Raw genomic sequence first — 15,333 nt, forward strand, 5'->3', positions numbered from 1 at the left:
TAGAAAATCACTCCCTGTTAAGGCAGTTTATGTTTTTTTTATTTCCCCCCCAGTTAGCATAGTCAGGGGATTTTATTTATTTTTTTCCTCTCACCAGTAAAAATAGTCAGGGTATTTCACCTTTTCTCCCTGTTTGGATAGTCTGGGTATTTTATTTTTAACTTTTTATTTTTCATCCCAGCTAGGATAGTTTGGGTGTTTTTAAACTTTGTACTCCCAGATAGGGTTATCAGGGTAGCTGTCTGGTGTACACACAAGGTGAGTGTATCTGAGTCTTGTGCTGTCTGACGGTTTACTTCTGATGTAAAACTATACAACTTTATCACTCTGTCACTTGGCGTTCTAGCTGATAACCCTTGTCTGTTTTGTGTTTTTTCTTTCCCTCTGCAACACTAAAGACGGTGGTAGTTGTAGTTTCTTTACGATCACATGATAGCTGGGGCATACCCAGAATTCTGGTCTGGAGGATAGTGCTGTAAACGTTCTCACATTGCTTTTATAGAGAAACTGCAGGATTCTAAGACTCGTTGTGCTTATGTCAAAGCTTCTAAAAGGCAAATCATTTTTTTTTCTCTTTTTTTTTAATGGAATGCGCTTTTCTCTCAAAGGCATACTCTGCATGGTTTTCCTCCCATTTATATTTTGCATCCCAATTATCTTCGGCAGCATATATATGAATGAAGCAGGCTTATTGGGATGCAAAGTATAATGGCTGTGGAATGTGACTACACTGAAATGTAACCAAAATTCTCAATGTTAGCGAAGCTAGTACACAACCCCTGGTAACATGTAAAATAATTACAATAACTCAGACTTCCAACAACTTTGGGCTTCTGCTTCCAGGAAGTAGTCGCCCACAGCACACACAATACATATTTTGATGCCCTCACCCTGTGCACTAGGACCATTAAAAAAAAAAAACTACCACATTGCTGTGTGGTTAACACTGAGTGGGACTGTCATGGAGGCTGCCAGACTGATGTGAACAAATCATGCTCCTTTTGTGGGCAGACCATCTCCCTAGGGTGGGGAACCTTCGGCCCTCAAGATGTTTTGGACTACATCTCCCATAATGCTAGCAAAGCATCAAGGGAGATGTAGTCCAAAACATCTGGAGAGCCGAAGGTTCCCCACCCCTGTGTAGGCAAACTCCTCCCAAAGACTGCTGTGACACTAAAAATGCCAGGCGAACAAGCCGCACAATGAAATTGGTTCCAACATACAGGTTCGAGTCTGAGTGTATAGTACAGCTTTATGGAACATCTGATGGTTTTGGAAGCTCTAGATGGCAATGACCAGGAGCATAACATAGAAGCTGTCACTCTACCTTGGTTGAAAGGCCATTCTTGTCTTAACCTCCCTGTGCAGGGCTAACACGTTGGATCTTTGCTCTGTCTAACTGAAGGAACTTGCATATGGCTAAGGCACTGTATTCCTATTTAAAGGTAGGGAAGGGGTTACTAAAATCTCAGACTTTTTTTTTAACAAATTCTGATTATATTAAAACAAAACTGGGGGGGGGGGAAATAGGTGATCCTTTTTAATATCTTGTTTACAACTTAAATGGCTAACTTGTAACTTGTCAATTCTTTCAGCTAGATATTCCTATTCTAGTGTCCATGTTCTAAATGTTAATTAATGTGTATATATTCTTCTTGATCAAATCAGCTCCATGGATTCAGAAGGTCTCCTCCAGTGTCCTTATGACAAAAGCCACATGATTCGTCCCAGCAGGTTTCCTTATCACCTTGTAAAATGCCGAGAGGTGAGTCTCTACTTTTTGTCATAGCTCTGCATGGTTATAACTTGCTTCAAATGCATCACTGTGCTTGTTGTGGCTCAACTCATTCTCCTGTTTGTTAAAATGTATTTCACAACGGCGTGTGTATATAAAAATGTAATTATTTTTTTTAATAGAATCATCCTTTGGCTGGGAAAGTGCTTGCAACCTGCCCATATAATGCCCGCCACAAAGTACCAAAAAAAGAACTTGAGATGCATATGGAAAGCTGTGAAAACAAAGTCTCTCTGGATGAAATTGCTGGTATGTTGACACTAGTATCAATGTCTGATTGCACTTGCTATAGTAACTTGACTGGGAGTGAACACTTTACATCAGGAGAACCCAGACACCATTAGGATAGACTTTTTTTGTTGAGGTGAAACAGATCCACAAACTGGATGGACTTCATGGACGAAGATGGAGCACACCCTAAGCTAGAGTAAACTGGTACTTTACCCAAAATTTTTTTGTTTTTTCTGCAGTAATTTCCTTACTACTGGGTTTATTTTGATTCAGGTAGTCTAAGATCTTGATAATATGTTGCAAGGCAGCAAATTCAACTGTCGGTAGATTGTATTTGATCTTATTTAACAGTCTACATGTTCTAACATTCATATTACAATGTTGGATTCCTGAAGAAAAATAAATCATTCTAATTTAACCAAAATGTGCCAAATAAAAGCCTGCAAAGTGGCATAGTATTGCATCATGCATTCTAGGTGCAGAAGGTTGAATTTAGTGGCATATAAAACACTGCTCAAATCTTAAAGGACACTCCAAGCAACAATACAAAGCAAAAGCATTGATTTTGGCCTCCATGTTTGTGGGGTTTTGTGCAATATCTTAATAGATTTTGCACAATTGGCCTCTCATGCCCAAAAGACTTCCTTATGAAAACTACACACAGATCAGCCCCAACAGCACTGAGTGAGCAGCTATTAATTTCCAACCTCTCTACAGATGGAGAAGCTACGAGCAGGTAGATCCTTGCTATGTCTCCCTGGGTGTCCTCCTTCTAATGCAGATTGTTGTTCACTGTCTGGCTGAGCTGCAGGCCTACATTTGATAAGTCTCTTTGGAGTGAAACTCAAATTATGTCCTTAATGAGTTGGCAATTGATTGAATTTTTGGTACACTCTAGACTAGGGGTAGGCAACCTTTAATGCTCAATGTGTTAAGAGCATTAAGGAAGATGTAGTTCACAACATTTGGAGTGCCAAATGTTACCTGGACCTGCTGTAGAGAACTTCACAAGTGAACTGACACTTCAAAGAGATTTGACTTCTTCTGAAAGTATTGTACTGTAATATGCCATAAAGTGGATGCTACAAATTGTAAAACTCTTATCTCTACAGTGGTGATGCAGGCTTCACAATCCTCCTGGCAGAGTCCTCCTTGTGAAGAGAACTGGGATCTGGGTAAATAGGTTGATATGAAATGTTGCCACTTTAGATTTGATGTTTTAAGCAGCTCTTTCAACATGAATACTGTCAGACTTGCTATGGCTGTCTAGGCAATGCATCTAATGGCACTGAGGGCTGTGCTACTTGCCTCTTGTTGTGACAGTCCTGTGGAACTGACATCTTGCACTGCATCTCTGCAATTCTCCTCTGCCCAATCCAAGCACCTATGGATCATATCTCGCTTGCATGGCAGGAATCTCCAGGGGTTTACAGCACTGGCTCTCAGGGGCCCCACAATTATCAAACATAATCACCTCTCTTGATCAGTCAGAAGTGGTCAGCCAATAACAAAGCTGATGTAGACCATGGAGCTTGCCTAAAGATCCACTTTGTCAAGTTTTGCCAACATGCAGTTATATATAACGAAAGGTAGTCAATCTTCCTTATGTAGCACTAGTAAAATCATGGGTTTTGATAAAGGTAACAGAACTGCCTATGGGAATAAAGACTATAGTATGTTGCTCAAGTGAAACTGTATACAGAACACAAGTGCAAATACACAGGTGGTAAAACACAGGCCCAATATATAGTGGTTAGTTACCAACAATGTCTAGTTGGCTATCAAACTTGCATAAGAGAAACAAAGATCATAGTGCAAAACTTTAATATACCCAGATAATTGGAACACTCCCAAATAGAGTGGCACAATTGAAGTGAATCAGTATATGCACAGGCGCTTGTAGCCTCATTCGGCTTAATCCCCAGGATCTACAGTCAGCTGGTGAAGTGACTTCCTTTTCAAAGAGTCAGGAAACAGAGTCCAGTATCATATATTGGGTACTGCTAGGCTGGAGTCCTTATGGGGTAAGCAATGAGAAATGCATGTATATCTGGGGTATAACTACTTAACAGTGTAATTTTTATAATTGTATTGGGAGTGTCCCTGATACATTGAAAAGTATCTGCATTGGCAATAATCTTTAACTTCCACTTCCTCCTGTCAGTGGAGGCATCCTGCAGAGGCAGGCAAATATTAAACAAAAGGTTTAACTTGCCCTGTTATAAAGTACTACAGTGCATTGTCTGTTGGGTATATGGTGCTTAGCATGCCTCTCTAAATGTTGCATGAAACGTTTAAAATGTTCTCTATGCATGCTATATGTAAAACTGACCTTGTATCTTCAGATGAGACTCCAAAGCCTACCACCTTTGTCTTAAACGGCTTTAACAACGTTCAGCCTTATGATGCGTCTGAAAAAACAAAGTAAGTTACTTGTATGGCAGATCTTGATTAGTTGTGATGCAAGCAAAGGGGCACTAACTTGTTTCTCTTGAATCCACAAAGTGGATTTTTTATGAAGTCAAAGCTTGCTGCTCATAAAATGGCACCCTCTCCTCCAGAGAGGGAAAAACATGGAACCCATTGAAGTAATCTTATGGTGATGAGCAAGGTTTAGTCTCGTCTCATGAGATGAGTGTTGGGCCTTCACAGATCATCCAGATCTCCTTGCAAAATTAATCCTCAGAGCATTGGTTCTAATGCAAATTAGTGCTACACTTTTCTATGAGTTCTTGCAAAAGTGCTTCTAGAGGATGGCCTCGAGAGATTTATTTAAACTTGCCATTTCTACAGAACTCTAATATTTAAAGGAACACTATAGGGTCAGTAATACAAACATGTGTTCGAGCCACCTTAAAGTTTAAAGCGCTGCTAAGTTCTGCCAGCATTGGCTAAAATGGGGGTGGGGCCAAATGCTGTCTTGGCCAATCAGGACCTCAGATGCACTGAATCTCTGAGGAAAATTCGGCATCAATGCAGAGCATGGGGATGCTGAACAGCAGGGCTGCTTTTTCAGCAGCACTTAACCAGGAAGCACTCCGTGGCCACATGGAGGCCTCCCTAGGAGGCAATGTAAACACTGCCTTTTCTCTGTTTTATTTATTCTCACAGAACTACATCTAAGCTGTAGTTCTGGTGACTAGTGTCCCTGCAATCAGACCACTTCATATTCACCAAGGCTGTGTTTTCAGACTTGTGCAAGTGAGGTTAATTTTTTTAATCTTATATTTATTTTTTTCTTGGTTTAACCAAGGATTTCAGTTAATCCAAGGTAGTTATACCTGCAACTCTCATTCTTGGAAACGCCAGAATGACATGCCTGTATTAATTTTAGTTGACTAAAGAATTCAGTTTCATAGTAAGGATTTCAAACTTCTAAGAGGCTACTTGTTGCTTACCTTGTTCTGATTTGACATGCAACTAAGGAAATTCCATTACTCTGGCATTCAAAAACAAACGCTGCATCTAAACCTTCTTATTCAGGAATGAACCCATTGGGAGGATCCCAGGCCTTCCATATGAAGAATTCTACCCTGTTAGAGGAAGGTAAGTGATTCTTATGTTTGAATAAAATATCAACTCTATATTGCTCTAAACTGGCTCACTTCCTGAAAAAAATCTGAGTAATGAAATGTGGCAGGAATACCCTCTCACTCTAATTCTATAGGGCCTGTGTAGTTGTACTGAGGCTTCCGAAATGTGAAGGCGAGTGAACTGGTGGGGCTGTTCTTTAGTGAAAACCTAGAGCATCTAGTACTGTGGCTTGTATTGCTCTTATGGGTTAGCTCTTCAAACTTTTGTGAGCTGTCAGTTCTGAGCTTTCTGTGACTAGTTTAATGGGTGGGTTTTTGACTTGGGGTAACAATGTAGAACACATGCAACCACATTGCCACTGCATATGTCCTTAAACTAGATTATGGGAAAGCGTAACCCACTATACAAAATTATCTGTCTTTTGCCTAGGGAGAAACATCAAACTATGCATTTAACAGTTGTACAGCACTGTGGAATTTGGCGCTTTATAAATGCCAGTAATAACAGGCAGAATATCTATTTATTAGTAAAATGGGAGACTATTACCCATATGAAATAAACTGTCCCACAAAGGTAAAAAGCTGTATTGGTGTTCCATAGAATATAATGGACTTTACTTGTACAACCATAGCCGGGTTTAATTCAGTGTCTTGTCTGTAATTGTGAACACAAACACTTACAGTAGAAGTATATCAGCCCAGCTTGGTATAGCTGTACAGAGCAGTAAACTGCAACTTTAAACTTGAGCCACTAACAAAGTTCTACCCCTTCGTGAAACTGAATTACCTAGATCTTCCACACTGTACTTGGTGCAAGCTGAATAAGGCCAGTGTAGGAATATCCCAAATTAGGAAAAGGACCTCTAAATGCACCTTTATGCAAAGTTGCAGGTATTCAATACTCTGTAGGAAGTTGCCAAACAAATGCTCACTTGGGGATTTTAATGAGTTGTACTTCTTTACCAGGAGACGCAGAGGAAATGCAGCTGGCAAGTCTCAGTGCAACTTTAAATGATGGTAAGAAACCAGAATCTGTGCTTACCCCTCCCTGAGTTAAACATTAATGATTAGAACAGTGGCTGAATAGATGCTTTATAAACTGCAATAGAGGAACCTTTCTTGTTATACTCATTATATGGCTTTTGCCTCAATGTCTCGAATTGTAACTCCTGTTGCTAACTAGCAAGTAGAATTGCCTACTTAAATCCTCTAACATTTAACACTGTAGAGGGACCACCGCAACTTCATAAGAAAACTAGTCTCTGATCATCTAGATATGGTTCCCAAATGCTTACTTCCTGATATTAACGTAACCCTCAATGTTGTGCCACTGTAAAATTTAGCCGGCAATATTTTAACCATTCTATATTTTCTTTCTAGGTTTTAAACATCACCTGGAGCTTGGTTTGGAAACTAATGTTATTAACTAAAAAAAAAAAAATCTTACTCATTGTTTTAAAAAAAGGGAAATTTTATTGTAATGTTTTTAAATACATAAACTGCATTTTTAAAACATTAACTGTGTAGTTTCTTGTCTCATATGACCTTACTTTAAAGGTGTGTAGCAGTTGTCAGTCTGCTTCAGACTTGGTGGAGTGTCTTGTTTTTGTTTTTTTTTTCTCTCCAATATTTTAACTGGGGAGTTACACTGGTCACTTTATATGCATGGTCTCATTCTTAAACCTACCTATGGTGTGCCTCCAGTGACAGGCACAGGTGGCGAGCAGGCACCAGACTATCAGTTGCAGTCCTGCATTGCAAGGGAGCTGCTGGGATCAGTCGGTTGCACAGCTGCCTGCCACTTAAGCTGGGGTGTAAAAATCACCCCAGTCCTTGCATTGGTGCAGGGAGCTGTGCAAAGCGATCCCAGCAGTGACAAACATTTATGTTCCTATTCAAATGCATATTAACCCCTTCAGGACCAGACTGTTTTTGCAATGTTTGTACGTTAAGGACCAGAGCTATTTTAACACTCTTGTGGTTTGTTTAGCTGTAACTTTCCGATTTCATTTACTGTTCTGATACAAATTATAAATGGTTTGTCTTTTTTAGGACAAAGGGCTTTCTTTACATGTCATATTTAATTTTAAAAATAATAAAACATGGTAAAATAAAAAAAACAAGTTTTGGGACTTTTACTTAAATCTTTCTGACCTACAAAATCGAATGAAACAAACTGCTAAATAGAATCAAAATTGTATCCTGAGTTTAAAAACACCCAATGTTTACTTTTTGCTTTTATTTGCAAGTTATAGGGCTATAAGTACAAGTAGGAAATTGCTGTTTAAAAATGTATTTTCCAAATGTATCAATAGTGACATTGTAACACTTGTCATAAATCTCCAAAAAACACTCTGCATGTGTGTATTTATCCTAAACTAGATAACCCAGGGTATTAATCTAAGAATATTGTAATACTTTCTATGCAGCCATTTTACCACAAACCTTTGCCAAACTTTGCATAGGTAGCTTTTATTTTATTTTTTTGTACTTTAGGCATGACAACACAGATCCTGTTGTGTCACTGCCAAACACCCCAATATGTTCAGCAACATCTCCTGAGTGCAGTGATTACCTCATGTATAGGGTTGCTGGGTTGTTTGGGGGCCAAGAGGCAACAATCAGAATTTGTACATGTCAGTTTTTCAACTTGATATATAGGTATGCTTGGTCTATCTTCAGTTTGACATTTTTGCACCCCCATTTAATGTTACCATCCTGAAAGTATATAATTTTTTTTTATAAAGTAGACATCAAAGGTTATAGAAGATGGGGTGTTTTGACTTCTTTCCCCCAACAATTTTGCCCCCCAAAAGTGTAGTGGTAATTATTTAATTCTGTTTTTTATGCACATGTCATCTGGTTTTGGCCAGCTGGTTGTTACTGCCATAAAACATGTTAGACCAAATGTGCAGGTAGCAAATGTACATTTAGCAGCAATCTTTAAACTGACTCCTGCAAATAGAATCTAACTGGAGATTTGGGGGGAAGAAAACGACTAACAAAAAATTGCTGCTTTCCAAAGAAACAAAAAATAAAAACTTCAGCAACACTTCTTACAACTGTTCTGTGTGGCACAGCTTGAAACATGTTCCTGCACACAGTCCTGGTTTCAAAAGGCAATCAGGAGGGTGAAAAGGGGTGTCTGTCCTTTCTGGCAACATTTTGGGGGGCGGTTTCTAGCAGTTGGCGCTAACTTAAAAATAAAATGTCTGGAATCGGCTTGCACCGTGTCTGGAACTTCTCAATTTCCATAAATTGTTAAATAAACAATTTGCAATTGAAATTGGAGAAAAGTGGTGTAACGGAACTCCCTGTACGCCGACCGAGTACCTTCCATTGATGGATGTTTCCTAGCCTGCACCGAGGACCACAACCACCGCAGCTTAACAGGAGTCTCCCCCTGTGCACCCTGGATCCTCCAGGAATGTGTGGGGAAGACCTCTCCACAAGTAGAGCATATTGGGAACAAGCTCTTAAAAGAGCGAAGTGATTAAAGCTCAAGGGAGTATGCAGAGCATAGCAATCCCTAGTGTGATTATAGCAGTTCCCTCCAATAACAAGACATGGCTATGTTTTGAAGGGTAAAGAACTGACTGTACTGGCACATATAGCCTTTTATTCACATTCTACAAACAGTACTGCCCACAGGGTTTTGAAGAACAACCAATCAACACATTACAACACAGCTAATGCTCCCCTCTGCCTGTGATACAATTATCTCAACACAATAGACTAACTTAATTATCACAGGCAAGAAAAGACAGTATTATAAAACATATCACAGTGGCCCCAAAACATGCAATAACACCATTAAAAAAACTATCTATCTCTCCTCGGAACCGGGGGATCTGGGTGAACCACATATCCAAAATTCACCCAGATCCGTTCCGTAGTTTAGAAGATACGGTTTAATGCAGATTCCGCAGAACATATACAGGCTATATGAAAAATAATTACTGTTAAATGTGTCCCCTGTTCTGTAGTTTAAAACTACTGAACGATGTCTTTGTGCACCAAATACCGGCGAGATGGCACCGTGTAGAAAAGTCAACAGTGTCTGTGAGTTAAAATGGCCGCCATCCATTGTTCTCACCATGTGCCTCTGATACATGAAATGGTGGCCACCCAGTAACTCCAGTTTGTCTGGTAGTCTATCCAGCTGAACCAACAGATGAAACACATGGGCAACAGTGCAACAAACAAAGGGAATCATAAAAAAATATGGACAAGTCATATTTGTACAAAATCTCCAGTTTTGTCACAGGGCACATATAGTGTTTTCAAATGCCATACATCCCAGGGCCATAGTCAGAAGGTAGAAGGCGGGCAAGCAGTCCCCTCCAAGAACACGTGGCAAGGTCTGTTCCGCCACAGGTGGTTTTCCCTAGATTTATTTTTTTTAAAAAGCAAAAATAAGTTGTGGGTTGCTATTTGCATCAGCCATCTTTTTATACCATGCTTTGGTTTTTCGTAAAATAAGATATGGCTGCATCAGCTGATCAGCCAAATCAACACCCCTCATGTACTTATACGCCCTGATGCAAACTAGTTTGGACTCTACTCTGCCCCGGACAGAGACCTGTGTCCGTCATGGATGGTGGTTAGCATGTTGACATCCTTCCTGTCACTAAATGTTAGTGCAAGCACTTCAGCTTTGCGAAGTGCTTTACATTCACCTTTTTTTTTTTTATTTTGCCTCTATGAGAGATTGTGGAAAGTCTTTGGGTTTATTTCTGGCAGTGCCGCAGGCCAGTGTCTGTAAACCATAAAGCGTTTTAAACAGACGGACACTACTATAAAAATTATCCACATAAAGGTGGTAACCTTTATTAAACAAGGGGTTTAGTAGGTCCCATACAAGTTTCCCACTTGTCCCCAGGGAGTCAGGACAGCCAGGAGGGTCCAGTTGACCATCTTTCCCCTCATATACACGAACGGCAAACGTGTATCCACTTTCGCTCTCGCACAGTTTGTACAGTTTTATGCCATACCTAGAGCGCTTTGAGGGGATGTAAGATATAGGACCCATCGGGTGGCCCTAAATGCTTGGGCCACCTGATGGGCCCTATCAGCGTGCGGACCCCGGTGTACCGGAAGTTCTGCTGCTACACGTGGGGCCCAGGCCCATGACAACCATTATGGTTGTCACCCACTGATGGCAGCCCTGCTCTCGGTTGTTCCTGGTCCCAAAACCAGATTTGTCTTTTCGTCCCATTTTGGATATAAAATAATTAAAGAACAATATTCCTTACCAGCATTTTAGAGTGGAAACCATCGCATCAGTCACTCATATCCTCCAAAAAGGAGATTTTATGGCAACTTTAGATTTGAAAGATGCCTACCTTCACATTCCTATGGACGTTGGCTCAAGTAAGTACCTGTGACTTGCCATAAGAAAGGGTCACGAGGTTCATCACTTTAAATTCAAAGCCCTTCCATTCAGTCTTTCCTCAGCTTTCAGGTTTTTACAAAGGTTCTCACGCCTATCGCAGCCTTCTTAAGGGTACAAGGTATCACGGTTGTGCCGTACTTAGATTGGTTCAAAAAGGCAAAGTCAAAAGACGCTCTAGAGAAGACCATGGTTGGGTAATAAACCTAGGAAAATCTCATCTGCATCCCACAAGGTCAATTCAGTTTCTAGGGTTTTTGATCAAGTCAGACACTTTTGCTATTCACCTACCGGCAGAAAAAAGATAAAGAAGCTGACAAAAGAACTTCATAGAGAGCCAAAATGCTCTGTGAGGAAAGCTGTGCATGTGTTGGGACACCTCACTTCCACTATCCGGTTTCAACAGATATCCTGGAGAACGAAGGTATTCCATTGGAGGTATTGAAAATGTTCAGGTTAACAGCTTGGCTGCTGCACGACTAATCCTGCATAGCAGGGGCATTAAGAAGGAGATATTCCACCAGAAGATCTACCTCTGCTATTTATTTGAAAATTTGGATGAAATTCCTTCATTGGTGCATATCTCATCATTGTCTGCGAGAATCTCCTTCTACTGATACTATCTTAAAGGGGGTCTAGTTTATCTATCCTCAAAGTTCAAGTTTCTCAGCCATTTTTTGGTAAAGAACTTAGCTTCGAATCCTCTGATTTTTTAAGGCTGTCGGGCTGATTAAACCCCCAACAAGAGGGTTTATTCCCTCTTGGGATCTTTCTTTGGTTTTGAAGGCTCTTTGTACCCGTCCTTTCTAACCTTTGGAGGAAACATCTTTAACCCCTTAAGGACACATGACATGTGTGACATGTCATGATTCCCTTTTATTCCAGAAGTTTGGTCCTTAAGGGGTTAAAGCTCTTGTCTCTAAAAACAGCTATTTTGGTGGCCATAACTCCTGCTAAGAGGATAGGTGAAATTCAGACTTTTTCATCATCTGCTGTATTTACAAAAATTCGTCAAGAAAAAGTTGTTCTGTGTCCGAAACCTTTGTTTCTACCTAAAGTCATCTCATCCAAGGCTACCAATCAACCTATTTCCCTGCCTTCCTTTGGTTATCCATCTGTCTCCGATTTGGATGATAATTGGCATAAGTTGCATGTCGGAAGATCTCTGAAGATCCTCTTAGACTGCTCCTCTACAAACAGGAAGACCATCTTTTTCTCAATTACTTTGGAAAATATAAAGGTCGTGTTGCCTCCAAATCTACTTTAGCGAGATGGCTCGTGGACACGATTAAGTTGGCTTATTCTTCCTCAAATCTGACTCTACCTGCCTCCTTGAAAGCTCATTAGAGCAATGGCTGTTTCCTGAGTCAAAAGAGCACATGCTTCACCTGAAGATATCTGCAGAGCCGCTACATGGTCTTCATTCAACACCTTTGTCAAGCATTACAGACTAGACGTATTCTCTGCCTGTGACGCTGCTTTCAGGCATAAGGTTTTACAAGCGGTGGTTGCTTAATTCCCACCCATAGCTCTGGGAACTCGATATATCCCTATTGTACTGCCACCATATGTCAGGAAAAACTACAATCTTACTCACCGTAAATTCCTTTTTCCTTAATATGGTGGCAGTAATTAATTAATACATTTGATATTTTTTCAGTAGTATGCCCAGTAGTATGCCTCTGATATTTTATTGGGACATACTGAGGGTCCATGGCAGGTTGGTGTCTTATACCTGTTTGGGGAGGAATGTTAATGTTAATTTTTAATTTCAGGTGCTTGTCCCATGGGAAGAGTACATCCCTATTGTACTGCCACCATATAAGGAAAACTGAATTCATGGTGAGTAAAATTGCAGTTTTTGAGGTTAAGCCCTAATCTTAAAGTTGATGCTGTCCTCTAACCAGTAAGTTACAAGAGGCATGTGTGTGAAAAAAAAAGTAAAAACATTAAAAAATTGTTACAGTACTTTGTTGATTTAAGCAGCCAAGACTCCTGATCCATCTCCTACTGGGATTGTTCAGGGTTTGAAAGGGGCTGGATCAGCAACAGGGCAGGGAGGGTCATGTGAGTGACATATGCATGACCCGCCGTCCCTGCATTGACAGGCAGGGCACCTGGCTAAATTTAATTCCAGCTCCTCCTCCTTACAAGGCGGAGGAGCTGGAAAGAGTTGAGACGGCCGCTCAAATGCTCTTTTCAGAGCAGTGCCCATGCCCCTCTCTAGTGCCTGCACAGGTGGGCGGGCACGGCACCCCTTCCAAATGTGCGCCCTCATAGAGGCAGGAGTTACAAACTTACTCCAAACTGAAAATGAAATAGCAAAATACAGGTGCTACTGTCCCACCTCACTGTGGCTCCTACAGTAATATAGGTAGACAAAATTTGGAAAAAGGGAAGCGCAACCAAACACATGTGCAACAAGTGCTACAGCTTTTTATTGAAGAACAAGTATCTATGCAAACGGTTAGGGCTTAGCCATTTTTCAATGCATCTTGTCCTTCTGTGGGAGAAGACCAAATCCTTCTTGACATAACTAAAGGAATACTTAGGCACTAATAACATGTCCTCATTACCACTCAATCCAGGATTTATGTTGTTGGGACCCCCTACTAGGCAACTGTATACCTCTACTACAATTCAAACTCATACAGGCTATTTTTAATTATTATAGCAGCAGTGGGACGCAAAACTACTTATGTGTGGAACTAGCCGGGTGCAGACACTTTACACTTATTCCCATCCTAACTTACTTTTATATTTAAAATGAATTGGCTTAATACCTTTTATCAACAAAGAAATTAAAGCCAAAAAGTACATTTTTACAGGGAGAGCTTACATCCTTATATTGAATAACTCCTTTAGATCTAAGATCAGGACAACTTTGGCGTACACGGCATGGTTCTATGTGGAGTTGGTAGTGGTAGTGACCCTTTACAAAATATTTCATGACAGTCATGTCTTACCTGAACCTGTGCATTCCACCTTAGCGTGAGTTCAGCAGGTGGGGAGTGACTTGTGGACCTAGAGCTTGTTAAAGTTTTATTTCCTTAGTTCTTCAGTTCTAGATTTTGTTAATAATTTGCCACACAACCGGACTGGTTCTGGGTGGTGATCAACAGCCCCACTCCTTGGTCCGATTGACCTATCCAAAACCTGGTAAATAACATACTAATAAATCTGAAAAAAGATGGTTCTTCCACATTCTCATATACATGACAGAAATTATTGGTAGGGCACTAAGATAAAAGGGGTTGACTTGGACTAATGGCGGCCCATTACCCACAGATTATTAAAGTTATTTATTTTGTTCAACAATTCTAAAATCCAAAATGTTTGGAATGTTGATTATTTTATATTGATACAGACTTTATTTAATGTTTTTTTTAATGTTACCTATTATTAACCAAATGCTATATGTGTACTTGCTAATACCCGACATTCCCAATAAAGAAAGTATTTGGAGGAAAACATTTTCCTCCCTCCTGTCAATTCTTCAGCATAGACTCTATTCCAAGCAATTGATAAGTGAAAGCAGAAGCGACCTCCCACAAGTAGTACTTCTGCTTTCCACCCATAGCCTATGTACTGTAGTTGCTATGGTAACTCTATACCGAACACTGCTCACACAACTAGGAAGTATAGAAACAGAGTCAACGACGTCACTCCATTTTGATGCCGTCATGGAGAAAACTAGGTGGACTGGAGGTGGGTGTAGTATAGAAGTTTAACACCATCCTCTCTAATAAGATCTCTGCAGGGGAACATTGGATCAGGTAAGGGTGACATGTTCCCTTTAACCCCTTAAGGACACATGACATGTGTGACATGTCATGATTTATTCCAGAAGTTTGGTCCTTAAGCGGTTAAATAACTTTCCACAGGGGTGAATATCATATTAAGCAGTGTAGGGACCTGTCCACTAGGGCATGCCTGTTTTCCTTCCGCTTAAAGCGGCTCTGTCACCATCTGGGGACTTCAAAGAATTTGCAAAGGCGCCCCCAAGGTGACACTGCTGCTGGGGGTCAGGTGGGACAGGTAAAGGTGGCACTGTAGCTGATATCACTGCTGCACTCCTGCACATGTGCGAGAACATAGCATTGTGGCCTAAAGAGGATCCCACGAGACTGTCCATAAAGAGTAATCTCTGGTGATGTCTGTGGAGATTGACACTTCTAGACAGCCGTAACAGCACCCACTGTCTCAAAGTGTCAGGCAGTGTCCTCTATAGGTACGCAGCAAAAGTTATAAAGGGTGTAAAACGTTCCCAGCTCATCCAGTGTCTGTGTGTGAGGCTGGACAGGAAGTGGAAGGTGTCACTTCTCATCTGTCCACTAACAGCCTCTCACACAGGAAGTGCCTTGCAAGAAGCACAGGGACAG

General features: G+C 40.6%; 1 protein-coding gene across 1 annotated transcript; it reads left to right on the top strand.

The window, feature by feature from the left end:
• Nucleotides 1–6,992, top strand: LOC134596938 (protein D7-like). The gene is made up of 8 exons (XM_063444799.1): nt 1–258; nt 1,669–1,765; nt 1,918–2,044; nt 3,139–3,201; nt 4,372–4,450; nt 5,510–5,572; nt 6,526–6,576; nt 6,940–6,992. Exons 2-7 carry the CDS (start codon nt 1,673–1,675, stop codon nt 6,572–6,574), a joined length of 474 nt encoding a protein of 157 aa, XP_063300869.1. The 5' UTR covers nt 1–258; nt 1,669–1,672; the 3' UTR covers nt 6,575–6,576; nt 6,940–6,992.
• The last annotated feature ends 8,341 nt before the right edge of the window (nt 6,993–15,333 follow it).

Source organism: Pelobates fuscus, chromosome 1, assembly GCF_036172605.1.
Source record: "Pelobates fuscus isolate aPelFus1 chromosome 1, aPelFus1.pri, whole genome shotgun sequence".
Classification (NCBI taxonomy): domain Eukaryota; kingdom Metazoa; phylum Chordata; class Amphibia; order Anura; family Pelobatidae; genus Pelobates; species Pelobates fuscus.